The sequence below is a fragment of the Zingiber officinale genome, chromosome 8B (genome assembly GCF_018446385.1).
Source record: "Zingiber officinale cultivar Zhangliang chromosome 8B, Zo_v1.1, whole genome shotgun sequence".
Classification (NCBI taxonomy): Eukaryota; Viridiplantae; Streptophyta; class Magnoliopsida; order Zingiberales; family Zingiberaceae; genus Zingiber; species Zingiber officinale.
Window position 1 is genome coordinate 5,176,920 of NC_056001.1, and position 18,558 is coordinate 5,195,477.

Below are 18,558 nucleotides of genomic sequence, written 5' to 3' on the forward strand. Positions count from 1 at the left end.
ATTGGCCCTGTGAACAACTTCCAGATAAAATCATCAATGCAAGTTCACTAAAGTTACTGATAACGTTTATAGCTTCAAATCCAATCGTGAGGATCAATTTGATTTACTGATGGCGAGCCAAGCTTGCATAGTTCAACTTGAAATAAGATGAAAAAAAAGCTATGTACAAAGAACAGTCAAGAAACGTGAAGGAAATATGAAAAACAACAGAACAAACTAGTTCAATTTCCTTGTGCAGAACACAAAAGGAAAGCGATTCTAAAAGCTCTGCATGTGATTTAAGAGGCTGAGGCAGACACTTGAACATACACCATTTGTGTATATCCATTAAAAACTGACGTTTCAAGGGCATTAGTTGCTTGAAAAGATTCCAAGAAAGAGCATACTCATCTATGCTAGATTAAGGATGCAAAAGTAGCTTTGACCATCTACAGAGAATGCAAAAGTAGCTTTGGCCGCATATATGTCTTAAGGAATAATGATCTCCAGATCCAGTATCGTAGTTATCCTCAAAATAAGATGTTGGAAACCAGCAGTTAGAGCTTGTTTTAATCTGTCCAAGAAATTATGAAAATGAACAACTAGATGCTAACAAACTAGCCAAAGAAATACACGGAGATTGTCAGAAAATTTCATCAAATTCCAATCAGAAACATCAGTAGCTATTTATCAGTGCTTGTCAGGGCTAACTAATTAATGGCACACAAGAATCCTTTGAAGCACCAGAAAACAAAAAGAACAAATATCCCATAATATAAAAATGTATAGCCTAAAATAAATCGTGTTATTGAATATCAAAAACTGTATCATACTTTTTTAAGTTTGAGAATCAGAGAGAAATTCCTATACCTTTTCAATTCATTCTGGTGATCATCAAAGAACACAAGAACCTGACTCAGGTCAGAAATCCCACGCTTCATCAAAACGCTCCCCCAGTCAACACTGCCAAAGTCCACAAACTCTTTTCCGGCAAAGTAAGTGCAATTCTTATCAACATATGCTGGTCCCTTTTCAGATACTTCTCTGGGTGGCGAGGCGATAGTGATATTATCCACGTCTCTGGCATTGCCTGCCGCAGAACCCAAGTAGAGTGGCCCTTGAAAGCACCACTTTCTATCATCAGATCTGGCTTAAGCCACCGTGCCATGAACCACAACCCAAAGCTGTGGTCAAATCCCATGCCGTACATGTTGTTCTTGATAGGTCGAGTCTCATAGATCTTCACAAGCGACGGTGGAGGTAGCTGGAGGGAGGAGAGTTCGAGAGGCTAGAGTGCTGGATGGAGGCGATGCTGGATGGAGGCAGCGCTAGAGGGAGGCGGCGCTAGATGTCGAGAGGTTAGTGCTTTTGTGTGGAGGCGACGCTCGAGGTCGACGCTGGAGATGGCGCTATACTTGCTGGAGGTCGGCACTGGAGGGAGGCTGCAGGCGACGAGGGAGGCACGGGAGGGAAGCGGCGCTGGAGGGAGGCGACGCTGGAAGAGGCTAGGGCTTTCTGGTGTTGGCGCGTGCACGTGCCTTGCACGTGGGAGAGTTTTATACTTGCTATGTGGTCCAGGGGTGGACCAGGAATTCCTGGTCCAAAAGATCCGCCCCCAGGAGGTCAAAGTCAAGGCGGTCAATGCATATAGGGTATCAGCCAGTCTGGCGAAGCATGCCCCGACCGGGGAGAAAGATCTGATCCACCGTGCCCTCGACACGGGGAGCATTCAAGCAACCGACGCTCAAGGGAGCAATATGCAGAAATCGGGCAGAGCGGCTATTCCGCTCGACCTAGTAGTAGACTCGACATCAGCCGAGCACGCGACAGTGGACTTCAGGTCGAGCGGCTAACTTGCTCGGCCCAGCAACCGGGCACGCGAACAGTGGACTTCTGGTCGAGCGGCTATCCCATTCGACCCAGCAATAGAGCACGCGGACAGTGGACTTTCGGTTGAGTGGCTATCCCGCTCGGCCCAGCAACAGAACATGCGGAGAGTGGAATTCCGACCGAGAGCTATCCCGCTCGGCCTAGCAACCGACAACACGCGGATGGCGAAATTTTGGCCGAGCGGAATATCTGCTCGGCCAAGCAACAGACACAACATGTTATCTTTTGACATCCTTTTAGAAGCTAGTGCCGTTGACAGGCGACATAATCAGATAAAGGATAGTATGGTGGGAGCTTCCACTGTCACTTCAGAGATATGTTCGGTCTGTTAAGGTACTGTGTTAGAGACACTTTACTGACGAGTTTTTTCAAGAAAAATTTGGGGATGTGTTCCCGCCTTGGGAAGCGTGCACACACGCTATTGGAGTTCTATATAAAGGGGGTCCAAGTATCAGTGGAGGCATTTGATATTTTACCGTAGCGCTACACTCTTCTTGTTGCTCCACTCTTTGCTTTTTCTTCGTCAGGGACAGATTTTAGCGTCGGAGGGCTATCGCTGGGGATCCCTTCCCTGGCTCGGCACAGACGTAGTCTGTATTGTAGGTCCGCATGAAGTCCATAGGAGGTCAGCGTGAGCGCCACATCCTGAGCTTCCGTCTCTTCGACTTTCGGACAGGATTAGCTGACATGAAGGATGTGTCGATCCGATTGTGGTAGCTGCGGTCGAGGACGTCCATGGCGACGACTACACTGTTGAGGGGAGGGCTCAGTCATGAAGAGAGTGGTCATGGCCACTAGCGATAACAAAGAAAGCGCATGAGGATGAGTAAGTGAGGTGGGGGAGAGAGGCGATATCGCCAAAGGAGCGCAAGTAGAGGAGCAAGGCGAGTGTAGTCAAAATTAGACGTGAATTGGAGCTTGATTTCAAAGTCAATTAGAAATGGTCGCCGTCGATGGTTGGAGCTGGCCAGTAGCTAAGGAAATAACAAATATAAAGGATGACAATTTCAATCTGAATGGTCTATATTTATAATTATAATTTTTTTTAAAAAGCTAATTAAATAAATATTTAATCAATTAAAAATAAAATTATAGGGTTCAAGTCTATATTTGTTTCTTCGACGTCGTACTTGGATCATATTTTTGTTTCTTTCTCGTAGTAGTGTCTTTCATCGCCTAATTCTAATATATATATATATATAATAAAAAAAAATGGGTTGGATCATATCTCAGGATAGCCTTTTAATAGATCCGTCCATGTTTATAAGAGAAAAATTTATCATAGAAATTAATTTGAAAAAAAAAGAGTTAGTAGTGTACTAGGCCTCCTAGGTACATATCTTTTGTTTCATTAATAAACATTAATATATTTATAAAAACAATCATGAATAAAAAATCTTAATATTTAAAAGTTATCTTAATATAATTATAATGATAAATAATTATATTTACTGAACAAATTTTTTTTACAGATATTTTAAAATATTTTATTAGCCAAAGCTTTATATGATTATCAATCAAATTTAATATAATTACTAGTTAAATTTTTATATCTGCAAAATTCCCTTTCAGGATAAAAAATTAAAAATATCAGCGAAAAATTATTTTGATTATGAATAATTTTAATTATCAATTAAAATTAATTTTATTGATATTTTTAAATATTTCATTGGTTAAAATTATATTTGTTGAGTAAATTACCTGTAAAATTTATTTTAGCCACTAAAATTTTACCAATAATCATTTCTATTCTAGCAATGACACCGCGACAACTGACAGTGTATAATCCATGTTGTCCATTGATCCTAAACTCTCCATTAGTTGGCATCCATTATAAAATTCCATGTATCTTAGTAGACATTTACAAAAACTCATAGGATAAGAAGAGTAATGACTTCTCTACTATCACATCTAGTATCTCTTGCATTTTTCATATCCTTTATTCTTCTATTTTCGTCAGCATCTTCAAATGAAGAAAGAAAGGTAATTCCGAAGTTTGTAAATTTGCATTTCGAAAAGTGGTCTTTAATCTGTGTTATTACAATTAATATTACCATACATGAATGGCATTCTGCAGATATATATTGTGTATATGGGAGCTCAACACTCATCTCAGTACCCAACCTATGAACTCCATCTTAATTTGCTTAAAGAAATTCTTGTGAACTGGTAATAAATTGATGTATATATAAATATTATCTATTTTGTCAAATTCTGAGACTAAAACAATTGATAATACAGCTCGCCTAGTGAGTCTTTGGTGTATAGTTACCAGAGGAGTTTTAGTGGATTTGCTGCTAAACTTTCTATAGACGAGGCAGAAAAATTGAACGGTATAATTTTCATTGGAGGGAATAGTTTGAATTGTAGATATGTTATAAATTAATTACAATTCAACACGAATTAATTATATTGCAGAAATGGAGGGAATAATTTCAGTGTTTCCTAGTAAAACCTTAAAGCTTCGCACGACGAGGTCATGGGATTTCCTCAACTTCCCGCAGAGAGTAAGCAGGAATCCCGCATTGGAAAGTGACATCATCATTGGAATGATTGATACCGGAATCTGGCCGGAATCTAAGTCCTTCAGCGGTCAGGGATTGAGACCTCCACCGAGAAAATGGAAGGGTGCTTGCGTAAATATGACATGCAACAAGTATGTCCATAAAATTCGATTATTTAAGTTATAGATAATTGCTTGACTCGATTTAAAACTGTGACTAATATAAATTTATGATTGATTGAATTATTAATTAAGTAAAATCATCGGGGCGCGCTATTACAATAGCTTAGGCGATTACATGTTGAGCGAGCCATCGCCACGCGACTTTCAAGGTCACGGGACTCACACAGCTTCCACTGCTGCCGGTCGAACAGTCTCCCACGCCAACCTCTACGGCCTCGCTAAGGGCATGGCCAGGGGGGCCGTGCCGTCAGCGAGGCTCGCGGTGTACAAGGTGTGCTGGTTGTTCGGGTGCACTGATCAAGACGTCTTGGCGGCATTTGACGATGCGATCTCCGACGGTGTCGACATCATCTCCCTGTCTGTCGGCGGAGACATCGCCGCGGATTACTTCCAGGACCCGATAGCGATTGGCGCCTTCCATGCCATGGCGAACGGGATTTTGACGTCGACAGCCGCGGGGAATGCAGGGCCATACCGTGGCACGGTCAGCAACGTGGCACCGTGGACGTTGGTGGCGGCGGCGAGCAGCATCGATAGGCACATCATTGACAAGGTGGTCACCGGAAATCATGTGTCCACTTTGGTGAGTCATCAATTAGTCAATTTAATGATAATGCAAAAACTTGTGTTAATACGTAGTCTTATTTATGTGTTATCATGTTGAATGAAAATAAGGAATTATTATTAATTTTGGGGGAAAATGCAGGGAGCTTCTGTGAACACGTTTGCGACAAAAAATATGAATGATCATCCCTTGATATACATGCAGGGAAATGCAACTATTTTACCAGGGTATGAAGATAATGCTGTATATCTTCTCTTCATAGCCAGATGCGGAATGATATATTCAATAATTATCAAACTTGTCTATTGCTGTTTCAGGGATTGCACTGCTTTGCCAGATATAAACATTGTGAAAGGGAAGATTGTTCTCTGCAAGTACTTCTCTGACGAAATTTTTAGTACAGGCATTAAAGGATTGATATTTATAGATGACTCTTCACTTGACGTTTCCGACTTATACCCAGTTCCATTCATTACAGTCAGTTCCTTGGATGGGCTCAACCTTTTGAGCTACATAAACAACACTAAGTGAGTGTTTAATTATATATATATATATATATATATATATATATATATGCTATTCTTTATCTATTTTAATTGCCACCGTTTATAATAGTTCGTAAATAGAAATCATAGGTAGTAGTATTAATCCATGAATATATATGATCTTGGCCAGAAATCCCGTGGCTAACATCCACAAAAGCGAAGAAGTTTTTGACTCCGAGGCTCCCCTGGTTGCTTCGTTCTCATCGAGAGGCCCAAACACCATCACCCCTGACATCCTCAAGGTCATTAATTCATCATTCAGTTCGATTATTTTGGCACATATATATTTTTATTGCAACTTGGAAATGTTTATGTTTGCATATGCAGCCTGATATAAGTGCTCCAGGAATTGACATTTTGGCCGCCTGGTCACGGGTTGCACCAGTGTCAGGCATCATCAACGACACAAGGGTCGTAAAGTACAACATAATCTCGGGCACTTCCATGGCTTGCCCCCACGTAACCGGCGCCGCCGCCTACGTCAAGTCTTTCCACCCAAATTGGTCGCCGGCAGCCATCATGTCGGCGCTCATGACGACAGGTCTCATGACTAAGCATTATATATACCTTTGTTCTTCAACCCTGTTTTTTGAAGCTAGCGAAATTTCTCATTTTAATTTGTCGTCCATGCTTTATACAGCCAAACCGATGTATCCTTCGGCCCGCCAAGACGAATTATCGTATGGAGCCGGGCAACTGAACCCGGTGAAGGCCGTCGACCCAGGTCTTGTCTATGACGCTGGTGCCAGTGACTACGTGCAAATGCTCTGTAACTCGGCCTACAACGAAACCATGATCAAGATGGTCACCGGCGACGCCAGTTCCTGCTCTGGCAGCAGCAATGGAACGGTGAGAGATCTCAATTACCCTTCCATGGCCTTACATGTTAAGTCTGGCAAAGCCTTCGCCGCGAAGTTCTTGAGAACAGTGACCAACGTCGGCGGCGCCCGACGCTGCAGGTACAAGGCGGAGGTCTGGGCTAATCACAGACTTAATGTGGCAGTGAATCCTAGTAAGTTGAAGTTTTCGGAGTTGAAGGAGAAGAGACAGTTCACTGTGTCGGTTTCAGGCGGGCCATTGCCAGGGAACTCGACAGCGCCGGCGATGGTCATTTGGTCGGACGGGAAGCATCAAGTGAGGAGTGTGATGGTTGTCTACACGGATTAGACAGATTTCTCATTTTGATTGATCAATGACAATGTACAAGAAAATATTATATTACAATACTATTTTTTCAATGTAAACTATTGTGTATGATTGAGAATTATATTACAATTCTATGTTCTATTTTGAAAATGACGTTTTTATAAATATGAACACTAAAAAAGAAAGTTTTAAAAGCTATTTTAAAATGCCTTTAGCTATGTTTATCGACCTATGCTAAATCTGTTGAACTAGTTTTCCAATCGTTGTAAATGTTGGTGGTGCTAAGGGCAATCGAATTATAAAACTAACCGGTGGTTTAAACCATCTAGTAACTCCTGATGCAACAGAAATTTAGGCTTTTGGCTGGTCAAAATTGATATATACTAATATTTAAAATTTTAAAAAAAAAAACACCCTTCTTGGTTGAAAATTTTAGCTATGCCATTGCAGCATATTTCTAGAAGTGATTATTAACTGCTTGTGAGTGTTTTTAATAGAGGTGGTGATATAGAAAGATGACTTATAGAAGCGGTGATTGAATGCGTATAAATGTGTTCTACAAAAGCTATCATTAACCCATGTAAAAACTTCGATGTTAGAAGGAGTTATTTACCACTTGTGAATATATTTTATAGAAGCGGTCAATAACCGGTGCAGAAAGTTGGGTGTTTAGAGCGCTGAGTACCCGCTTCCGGTTGTTTGCTATTGCAATGGTTGTTAACCGGTTCGGAAGTCAGCTGGTTGTAGAAGTGGTTGAGACTAATCCTATAAATTGTTTATGTGCCTATTTGGAAACACTTGTAAGTACTGGTTTTCGAAGCAGCTAAAAACTGCTCCTAATATTAACTTTGAAACAGTTAAAAAATGATTCTTTATCATATTGTATCAGTACATTTATCAAAAACGAAATGCAATACCAAATTAAATCAATTCAAGATATTCACATTTCACTTCACAAAACTAATTTATGTTCAAAATATATTGCACTGCCAAATCATCACATAATATTCATACTGCAATCCAAAATATTAATATATCTCATTACATTTTACTCCGTAATATACTACCATCACAAAGCCTTCCTCAATCACCAAAATATAAACAACCTTCAATAACAAGTCTTTTCCATCGAAAAAGCAACAAAAAAAAATCTATCTTAAGTTGAGTTACCTAAACTTAAATCATCTTTACACTTAAATTTATCTCATTGCACTTAAATTTGATAGTCAGACATTATCTACACGTAAATCATCTTTAAATGGAAATTGTGACATTGCATTTGCTCAAAGCGACAAAAAACATAATTCATATATTCTACACATATTCTAAATCAGTTCAAAAGTTTAGCATTAAACATATGAACATAATGGAAAAACAAACAAGACAAATGATGTAATAACTGCAAAATGAAAGTTGAATACATCAAATTTAATAAGAGAATTTAAAAATAAATAAACTTTAAAAATAAAAGTATTAGAATAGTATAAAACTCATATAACTAAGATTATGAATTAACTTGTTTTAAATATTAATTTAATTTGCATTTAAAAAATAGAATGCCGTAATATTGTACCAAAATAATTTAACATAAATATTTATTTTTAAAAATCAATATCATCAATTGTATTCGAAGTTCTCTCTAGTGATTATCTGTTCTAGTCATGGGGATGATCTACACCTATTTTCTTTCTCAGTTGATAGAGTATATGCTTGTTGCCGTATAATATTTACAAACATATAGCTACCATCTACAATGAGAGAACTTTTCTTACATTTGCAATGGCAGGTTTAGTTGTTGGGTTATCAAGTTTTGATGATATCTTCCAGCTAATTTAGACTTTAGATCATTTCAACTATGAAGTAGAAACATACTTGCTTAACTCTTGTGTACGTCATTTATTGATATTTGTCTTTTTGTCTAAGTTATTTGTATTGTTTTTTAAGTTTATTGCTGTTTTATGTGTATTTAACCTTGTCTACGATGTTAAGATTTATTTTCATATTTTTCCTCTAAGTTGAATAATATTAAGGATTTCTCATTAGACTAAGTGCAGAATTAGGATTTTTATTTAGTGTAGGCAATATTTACCACATAATTGCCAACAACCAGAAAGAAAAAATCATTTTTGGTTCTCCAAGATAGTTTATTGCATTTGACATCGAGTAGGATAGTTTATTTATTTTTTTATTCTTTTATAATTTATTTTAATTTAATATTTAATAATTTATTTTTTTCTTTTTAAATTTTTCTTTTTGATTCGGCCATAATGTTTATATAAAATCTACACGCTAAGATTAAGGAAGGAAAAAAATTCTAATATATAGACTCCAATTCTTATCCGATAAAGATTTGAAGGAAATTTTAAACATAAAGGAAAAATTTTACTAACATTTTCATAATTCTAAAATCTCTAAATGGATTCATAGTACAAATATACAAAAGATGAAAATTACCAAAAATATAAAAATTATCAAAAATAATAATAATAAAAAATCTACGGATCCTACTACATCAACATACAAGTTGGATGATGTAAGTATGAGAAGGATCTATATATTTGCAAACATTTTTAAAAACTGAATTCAAATAGTTATGCAAGTTCTTTATTGAATCATCAATGTTATGTTAATGCCCAAGCATTTGAAACCACGAAATCAACTATGAAAGATGAGAAGGATTTGTTTGATTCTGAGGAATGAATCTCAAGTAACATTGAAGAAGAAATGGAGTTAATCAGATGAATGAATGCTCACTGCAATGTTAGTCCCTGAAGCAACCTAATGGGATGTAGTTTTCATCTAGTTTTGCCCCATTCCTTCAGTTTAACCTCACAAATCATAAAAATTAAACCAATACAGATCAGATGCATGGAAAGATCATGAGGAGAATAATTAGCAATGTAAGGCATAAAAGTTTACCTAGAAGTCCGATATAGTAAGAAAGGGGGGCAAGTCCGTGTATTTGCTCTTGAAGAAACTTCCCAAATCAGAGACGATGAGGTTGTACTCTTCCCATTGGGTAATGCCCCAGATCAGCTCACCGACCATGAAATCGGATGTGTGGATTCCACCACTCTACTCACTCTGAAGCCAGTAATCACCTTTGAACATTGAATCTCATTGACTATTATTAAGCAATTGAGTCAATTTTAGGAATGCGATGTGCAACCGTACAGAGCCAGGAGTGAAGTTGGGAGATAGCCAGGCATGTCATGCTTGGCCATATGGCTGCGTATGTAGGGATGGCATAAGTGGTAGAGATTCTTGACCAAGAGTGCCGGCGTAGAGCCCTCAAGAATCGCCAAAACTCTTGACGTCGTACTCTGCTGTGCTTTTCTCGGCGAAACCATAGAGGGCATGGTTGTTTAGGTTGGTGGCGATCTCAGAGAGGTTGAATTTGGAGGACTCCTAGGCCTAGAAGCTTTGGAGGTATAAGAACATGCTGAAGTCCTAGTAGTTGAGGCAAACTCAGGCATCGACGTGATGACAGTACTCGTCGCGACGGAAGTCATCGATGCAGCTGGAGGACTGGTACGTTGGGTACATGGTGACTAACATGGAGAAGGCCTCGTCTACAAAGGGAAGGATTAGGTGGAGAGGAAGACTCGCTCAGTGGCGAGGGAGGTGGCATGGAGGAACTCCTACTGGGCGAGAAGGCGAATGACCAACAAATTTTATATTTAGGAATTATATTTTATGAATTCTTTGAAATTTGCACATCTTTATCTACAAAATTGATTTAATTTTGATAAATCTTATTTCAATGCGTAAACTTTTGAAAATTATTGAATAAGATCAAATCATGCAAAAGGAATGAATGGTTGCCTCCACATGGTAGTCTGAGTATCTAGTGAGAATCCTATATTTTTTTACTTTATGCAATGGAAATAAATTAGAAGAATCTCAAGCTAGTTTTGGCAGAAATATAATATTAGTTAATCAAATATGACATAATGAATAACAACTTAAAAAGAACTAAGTAAGAGACTAAGATTTTTACTTGATTACAACCTAGGTGATTGTAAATCCAAGATGATTGCAAAGTTTCACTAAAAATATCTCATTTGATGAAGGCAAAGAAGTCTTTTACACTTTTTGAAAAGCTCATAAAATTGCTAGCAGATTAATAAAGAAGTTGTTGAACAATTCCTATCTTTAGCGGTCTTTTTATACCCCCTGAAAAACTCTATCTGAAGTTGTAAGGCGCCTTCAATAGGACTCAAAGCGTCTTAAATTAGAAAAATCTTATTGCCGAAGATAAAATATCTTCAGCTAATCGGTATTGGAAGGCGCCTTCTATAGGCTAGAAGGCACCTTCGATACTGTTCATCGAAGGCGCCTTCCAAGCCATGAAAGGTGCCTTCTATGAGGCAGATTAGCTCTTTAGTTGATGTGTTCGCATGAGTGATGCTCCAGTTAACAGGAGTTGAGCTCACCCGAACCCAACACCAAACTTCTCTTCGAGCAGGCTTCCTTCCCGGCTTCTTGTCCCTCCAACGTCATGCACTTCTTTCTCATCCACAAGTGTAGTCTTTCGCAACACCTTGTCCCTCGAATGCACTGAGCCCGTCGGCTCCTTTCTCATGCCATCATTTTCAATAATTACATCTTTCACGTGACTTCTTGTATTTCTAAGCTCCTACACACTTAGACATAAGGATCAAATACAAACAGGATTTAACTTGACTCGGATGATTACATCAAAACCAACCTGCGGTGCTTACAATCTCCCTCTTTTTGATGTGCATCAACCCAAGTTAAGTTATGGTTTAAACAAACATGAATTAAAGTATAACAATCAAAATTACAATAATATCATAAAAATTAATGCAAGTAGAAATGTACTAAAATTAATGCAATTTATGTGCCTATTTGGAAACACTTGTAAGTACTGGTTTTCGGAGCAGTTAAAAACTGCTCCTAATATTAAATTTGAAATAGTTAAAAAATGATCCTATATCATATTATACCAGTACATTTATTGAATTTTCAAAACCAAATACAATACCAAATTAAATCAATTCACGATATATATACATTTCACTTCACAAAACTAATTTATATTCAAAATATATTACACTACCAAATCATCACATAATATTCATATTTCAATCCAAAAAATATTAATATATCTCATTACATTTTACTCCACAATATACTACCATCACAAAACCTTCCTCAATTACCAAAACATATACAACCTTCAATAACAGGTCTTTTCCACCGAAAAAGCAACAAAAAGAATCTATCTTAAGTTGAGTTACCTAAACATAAATCATCTTTACACTTAAATTTATCTCATTGCACTTACATTTGATAGTAAGACATCATCTACATGTAAATCATCTTTAAATAGAAATTGTGACATTGCATTTGCTTAAAGCGACAAAAAACATAATCCGTATATTCCACACATATTCTAAATCAGTACAAAAGTCTAGCATTAAACATATGAACATAATAGAAAAAAAAACAAGACAAATGATGTAATAACTGCAAAATGAAAGTTGAATACATCAAATTTAATAAGAGAATTTAAAAATAAGTAAACTTTAAAAACAAAAGTGTCAGAATAGTATAAAAACTCATATAACTAAGATTATGAATTAACTTGTTTTAAATATTAATTTAATTTGCATTTTTAAAAATAGAATGCCATACTATAGTAGTAAAATAATTTACAAAAATATTTGTTCTTACAAATCAATATCATCGATTGTATTCAAACTTCTCTCTAGTGATTATCTATTCTAGTCATGGGGATGATCTATACCTATTTTCTTTCTCAGTTGATGTTGAATAAACTTGTTGCTGCATAATATTTACATACATATATAGCTACTAATATCGGTTATAGTGAGTGAATCGAGATGGTTGCGTGGTAGTCAAAGTCATGGTGATGTGGCGGTCAAAGTCAGGTTAGAGGAATATTCCACACTTGGTCCTGTTGATCACCCAGCCTCAAAATTCTCGGGTCCTGCCTGCGTGGCTCTAAAGTATGACGTTCGGATAAGGCTGGCAAGGTACATATCCGGTCAAGTATAAGGACTCTAGGGTTTTACTCTGAAACTAAAGAAATAATGTGCTCAGTTAGTAAATAGCTGACAGGGTTCAAAGGAGCCCCGCCAGATGAAAGGTCGTTTGGACTCAAGTCACTTGAGTCTTATGAAGCTCTTAGTACATGCTCAGTCGGATAAAGGTCAGTCGAACATAAGACATTTTGTGTAGTCTCGACCGAGCAAAGTCCGGTCGGACTCAAGGACACTTTGCCTCACAAAGATCATAATATACGATCTATCGGATAAATGCCAGTTCAATATAAGGCTCTCTGTGTAAGCTCAGTCGAGCAAAGTTCGACTGGGCTCAAAGATACTTAGCCTCAAAAAGATCTTAATAATGATCGGTCGGATAAAAGCCAGTCGAACATAAGGCTCTCTGTGTGCACCTGGCTAGGCAAAGTCCGGCTAGCTCAAAGACATTTAACCTCATAAATCTCTTTATACTAGATCGGCCATATAAAGAACGGTCGAACAGAAGGCTCTATGTGTACGTTCGACCTAGCAAAGACAATGAAAATAACAAACTACAACTCAAAATATAGAAATAGAGAGAGGAGAGCGATTATCCTTGAAACCCGGCGTCTTAGGAAGTATCCTTGCTCCAGAGGTGGACAGATCGGCGGAGATGGATGAGGATGAAGCCTAGGGCTCCCCTAAGGGGGAGAACCCTTCCCCAAGATTCAAGATTCTTGAAAAGGGGAGAAAAATCCCTTTTATAGCAATTGGCACAACCCTTGGTGTGAATCCACACGGCATCCTTCTTTCTACTATATGCTAGGGTGACACGGCCGTGTGGGTCACACGACCGTGTTCGGCTTTGGCTCTGGATGGGCTACACAGCCATGTGGATTTATACGGTCGTGCTCTTCGTCTCTTCTGCTTTGGCCACACGGTTGTGTGGGTCACACGGCCAAGGTCTTCTTACTTTCTAGAAATGCTACACGGCTGTGTGGATCTACATGGCCATGCTCCGGATGCTGCTGATGGGGTTGACATGGTCGTGTGGGTCACACAGCTAAAGTCTTCTTCTTGTATGGAAATGTGACACGGTCGTGTGGTCCACACGGCTATGACTTGACCCTTGCTTTGTCTTTGCTCCAAATTGCGTCCTATCAATTAAAAACAAGCAAAGAGTAGATCTCCGAACAAAAAAAGTAGAAATATGACATTACAATAAAATAAGGTGCAATAAACATAGATTATGCTCGTGAAATATAAGTAGATGTGCGTCAAAATATACATAAAAGTGTATATAATCTACGCACATCACGTACCTCACTTACCTTGTGTTTTAATGCTCCCCCTTTATCACAGCTTTCCTCTGATGATTCTCCCCCCCTTCATCGATGTTCATCTCTGATTTGTTTTCAACTTTTCCTTGGTGGCTTGCCATTAGAGCTAGTCTGACATAAGCTTTGATCTCGGACACAGAGGACAACGATTCATCCTATGTGACCTTCAGATTCTTGTGCTTTGATCTTGATGGTCTTTTCCCCTTGTCCTTCTCCTTTTTCTTTAGTTCGGGGTAGTTATCCTTGATGTGCTCTTCTCCTTGGCAGTTTTAGCACCGAACATTTCTTTTGCTCTGAAAGTACTTTTTTGCCTGTGACTTATTAAAGTTATTAGATTTAAAAAATTTACTAAATTTTATTACCATTAGGGTCGCTTCATCTTCATCAATTGACGCTTCGGAGTCTGGATCATCCGTTCTTGCCGTCAGGGCGATGTTCTGTCTGGGCTCCTTTGATTTTGCACATCTAGATTAGTGAAGTTCCAAAGTAGAAAATAAACTTTTTAATATGCTTACATCTAGATCTTTAGAAATATAATAGGAGTCGACAATTGAGGAACATTCAGGTGTCCTTGAAAAAGCATTTAATGCGTACCTTAGGGAATCTCGATTTGTTACCTTTTCTTTGAGATTTGTGAGTGTCGTGATTAGCTCCTTCAGTTTAGTGTGCAGTTATGCTACTGATTCTTCTTCTTTCAATCGGAGATTGATCAGTTGGCTCCGGAGCAAATCCCATTTTGCGAGCTTGGCTTCAGATGTACCTTCGTGTAGCTCTAGAAACTTCTCCTTTGCTGATTCGTAGGTGCAAATTCTGCTGACTTCTTGCAGAGGCAGCATGCTCAGCAGATGGAATTCGGCTCATCCATTTGTTTCGAAGTCCGCTTGATCCTTCTTGGTCCACATATACTCTTCTTTTTCAACTCTTTATTGGTCTTTGGGGGCTACAAAACCATATTTAATTATTAAAATAGTTTTCAAAATTAGTTTAAAAAATACCTCCATGTGTTTCTTCCATAATGTGAATTCTCTCTCGAACTTCGGTGAGTAGATGCTCGTTTCATCAATCGTCTCGGTGTTTCAGTCGACGGTTAGTCCTTCTGAGATGTTTTTGTAGGACCGTTGGGCCGGCTAGAAGGGGGGGTTGAATAGCCCTGTAAAAAAAAAAACAAAAGCAACCCTTCTCGAACTCTTAAACTAACACTTGTATAAAATTAGCTAAGCAGAAATACAAGAAAGAAACGAGGCACCGTGTTTGACTTGGTTACAACCGGGGAGGTTGTTAATCCAAGGAAAGTGATCGTACTAAAAACTCCTTCGGGCGGAGAAGCCTCTTACACCGGTGAAAGCACAAAAACAGAAGCTAAACTAGAACAGTGAGCGCACAAGTGTTTGGAGTGCTAATTACTGAGTTGATTCTAAGCTTCTGGACCAAGGCTATATTTATAACCTTGGTCGAGGTGCCTGGAAGGGTTCCGGGCGCCCTGGGGGGGATAAATTTTATCCCCCAATGTTCAGATCGAGTCAAAGCTCGATCTGGTCAAAAACTGACTTCCGGGCGCCCGGAAGGGTTCCGGGCGCCCCGGGCTTGTCCGGGCGCCCCGGATGCTGAGTCAACTCTTGTTGACTTTCGTCCGGGTCCTCTGCTCCGGATCCGCTTGATTGGGTGATCTCTGCTATCCGGAATAGGGCTCACCCGAACCCAACTTTCGGTCTTCTCGAGCGTGCTTCCCTCCGGTTTTTCGTCCCTCAGAATTACCGCGTGTTTCCTTCTCGTCCGCCAGCGTACTCATCCGCAGTCTTCGTCCCTCGGTCGTCGACCTTCTCGCTAGCTGCGTCTCTTGCTCCCCGAGCAATCTTCCGCTCCGGCTTTCGTCCCTCGGAACCACCGCGCGCTTCCTTCTCGTCCGCCGGTGTACTCTTCCGCAGCGCCTCGTCCCTCGGACGCACAGCGTGCCGTCCTTCTCGCTAGCTGCGTCTTCCGCTCGATTACTTGTGTTCCTAAGCTCTTGCACACTTAGACACAAGGTTAAAAACACACAGGATCTAACTTAACTTGTTGATCACACCAAAATAACCTTGGGGTTCCAACAATCTCCCCCTTTTTGGTGTGATCAACCCAAGTTAAGCTAGGGTAAAATAGACATTAAATAAAATTAAGTAAATTAACTTAATTTACAATTTAAGTGCAAAAAGATAGAAAAAATAAATCTATCTACCTCCCCCTAGACTTATACTTTCCCTTCTCCCCCTTTGATCACAAAAAATGGGGTTCCAAGAAAAACAATCTAAGGGTTAAAAAAACTTAGAAAAAGTATTTCAAAAAAAATTTCTAAGTTTTTAAGAAATTTAGAAAATTTTTCTAAGTAATTTAAGCTGAGATTTCTAGTTTCAAAGAAATTCTTAACTTAGGAAAAAATGATTTTTGAGAATATTTAAAAAAATCCTAAAAATATTTTTGAATTTAAAAAAAATCCTAACTTACATTTTTAAATATTTTTTTTTTAAAAATGACTTAGTCAAAAAAAAAAGATTTCTAAGTAAGTCAATTTCCAATTTGAAATAAAATGTTTTGAATAACCTTTTTCAAGCACTAATTAATTCTTATATTAATGCTTTATTAGTAAGTTAATTAAATATTTATTTCAATATTTTGGCTTCCAGGTCGTGGCGAGGCACTAGGCCTTCTCGGTTATTGGAGCAACAACCACTTCCTTAGACAAAGCCTTATAAAGAAATTCTTTGTTTAATTTTCTCACTTAAAGCGCTAATTTTAATTTTTAAAATTAATTTAAGCATTATTTAGGAACCCAATATAGGTTCCACCCTACTGGATTAACTAAAAAGTTTTTAGGGACATATTTTCTTGAAATGTTCCTAATTTGTCCCGGGTGATATTTAAAGTACCAATTTAAATTATTAAATCTTCTAAAATTAGTTTTAGATGAACATGCATAGTTTTTTAAGTTATCTATTTGAATTTTCAAATTTTGATTTTCTAATCCCAATTTTCCATTTTTCAATTTTAATTTATCTAATTCTTCTAAGGGACAAGACTTAGCTAGAATTACTTTTAAATTTTTATTTTCACTTTCTAATTTGCAGCAGTCTTTTGTTAAAAGTTTAACGAACTTAAACATTTTATTGGGAGGAAGAGATCGTACTTGACAATTACCTTGTCAATCTCGTTGTCCGTTTCTCCCCCTGAGCTGCTGCTTTCTTCCGACGTGTCTCCCCCTTCATTGATGCTCTCGATGCTCATTTCGGAAGAGCTTGAATCGCAGTCGTCGTCTTGATGGCTCGCCATCAGTGCGAGTCCGGAGAATGCTTCAACTTCCGATTCGGACGACGTATCGTCCCACGTCACCTTCAGGGCCTTTCGTTTCTGGATAGGCTTCTTACCCTTCTCCTTGTCTTTGTTCTTCAGCTTGGGGCAGTTGTCCTTGACGTGCCCTTCTTCATCGCAGTGGTAGCAGCGGATCGTCCTTTTCTTCTTCCCCTGCGGATGGTTAGTAGATCTAGATTTACAAAGTTTCTTGAATCTTCTTACCATCATTACCATTTCCTCATCGTCGAGAGAGGATTCCGACTCAAGTTCGTCTCTCGAAGCTTTGAGGGCGACGTTATTCTTGGGCTCCTTCATTCCTGTACATCTTAACTCATGGACTTCAAATGTTGAAAAAAATTCTTCTAATGAAATTTTTTCTAAGTCCTTAGAAATATAAAAAGCATCTACTAGTGATGCCCATTTTGAATTTCTCGAAAATGAATTTAACGCGTACCTGAGCGAATCTCGGTTACTTACCTTTTCTCCGAGATTCGTGAGTCCGGTGATGATTTCTTTTATTCTCGAGTGCAGATGCGCGACTGACTCGTCTTCCCCAAGTCGCAAGCTGGTGAGCTGATTACGAAGCAGATCTCTTCTGGCGAGCTTGGCTTCGGATGCTCCTTCGTGCAGCTCGAGGAACTTCTCCCAAAGTTCCTTTGCAGAGTTGTATTTACCGATCCTGTTGACTTCTTGAGGTGGAAGAACGCTTAGCAGATGGTACTCTGCTTTGCCGTTCGCCACGAAGTCGGCCTGCTCCTTTTTTGTCCATTTATCTATTTCCTTGTCCTCTGGAGCTTGAAAGCCAAGTTTCATTGTTAAAAATAATTCAATATCTGTTGTAAGAAATACCTGCATATGTTTTTTCCAAGTGGTGAAATCCCCTTCGAATTTCGGCGGGTGAATGCTTGGTCCGGCCATCTCGTTGTTTCGTTCGGCGGTTAGTCCTCCAGAAGCGCCTCGCCTCTGATACCACTTGTAGGACCGTTGGGCCGGCTAGAAGGGGGGGTTGAATAGCCCTGTAAAAAAAAAAACAAAAGCAACCCTTCTCGAACTTTTAATCTAACACTTGTAT

General features: G+C 38.7%; 1 protein-coding gene and 1 pseudogene across 1 annotated transcript; one reads left to right on the forward strand and one right to left on the reverse strand.

Annotated features, from left to right (window-relative positions):
* Nucleotides 1–119: 119 nt before the first annotated feature.
* Nucleotides 120–2,606, reverse strand: LOC122015743 (annotated as a pseudogene).
* A 203-nt stretch (nt 2,607–2,809) lies between these two features.
* Nucleotides 2,810–6,832, forward strand: LOC122015744 (subtilisin-like protease SBT4.8). The gene is made up of 11 exons (XM_042572763.1): nt 2,810–2,888; nt 3,830–3,852; nt 3,947–4,038; nt 4,111–4,202; nt 4,288–4,525; nt 4,628–5,138; nt 5,262–5,347; nt 5,438–5,647; nt 5,796–5,907; nt 5,993–6,206; nt 6,306–6,832. Exons 1-11 carry the CDS (start codon nt 2,810–2,812, stop codon nt 6,830–6,832), a joined length of 2,184 nt encoding a protein of 727 aa, XP_042428697.1.
* The last annotated feature ends 11,726 nt before the right edge of the window (nt 6,833–18,558 follow it).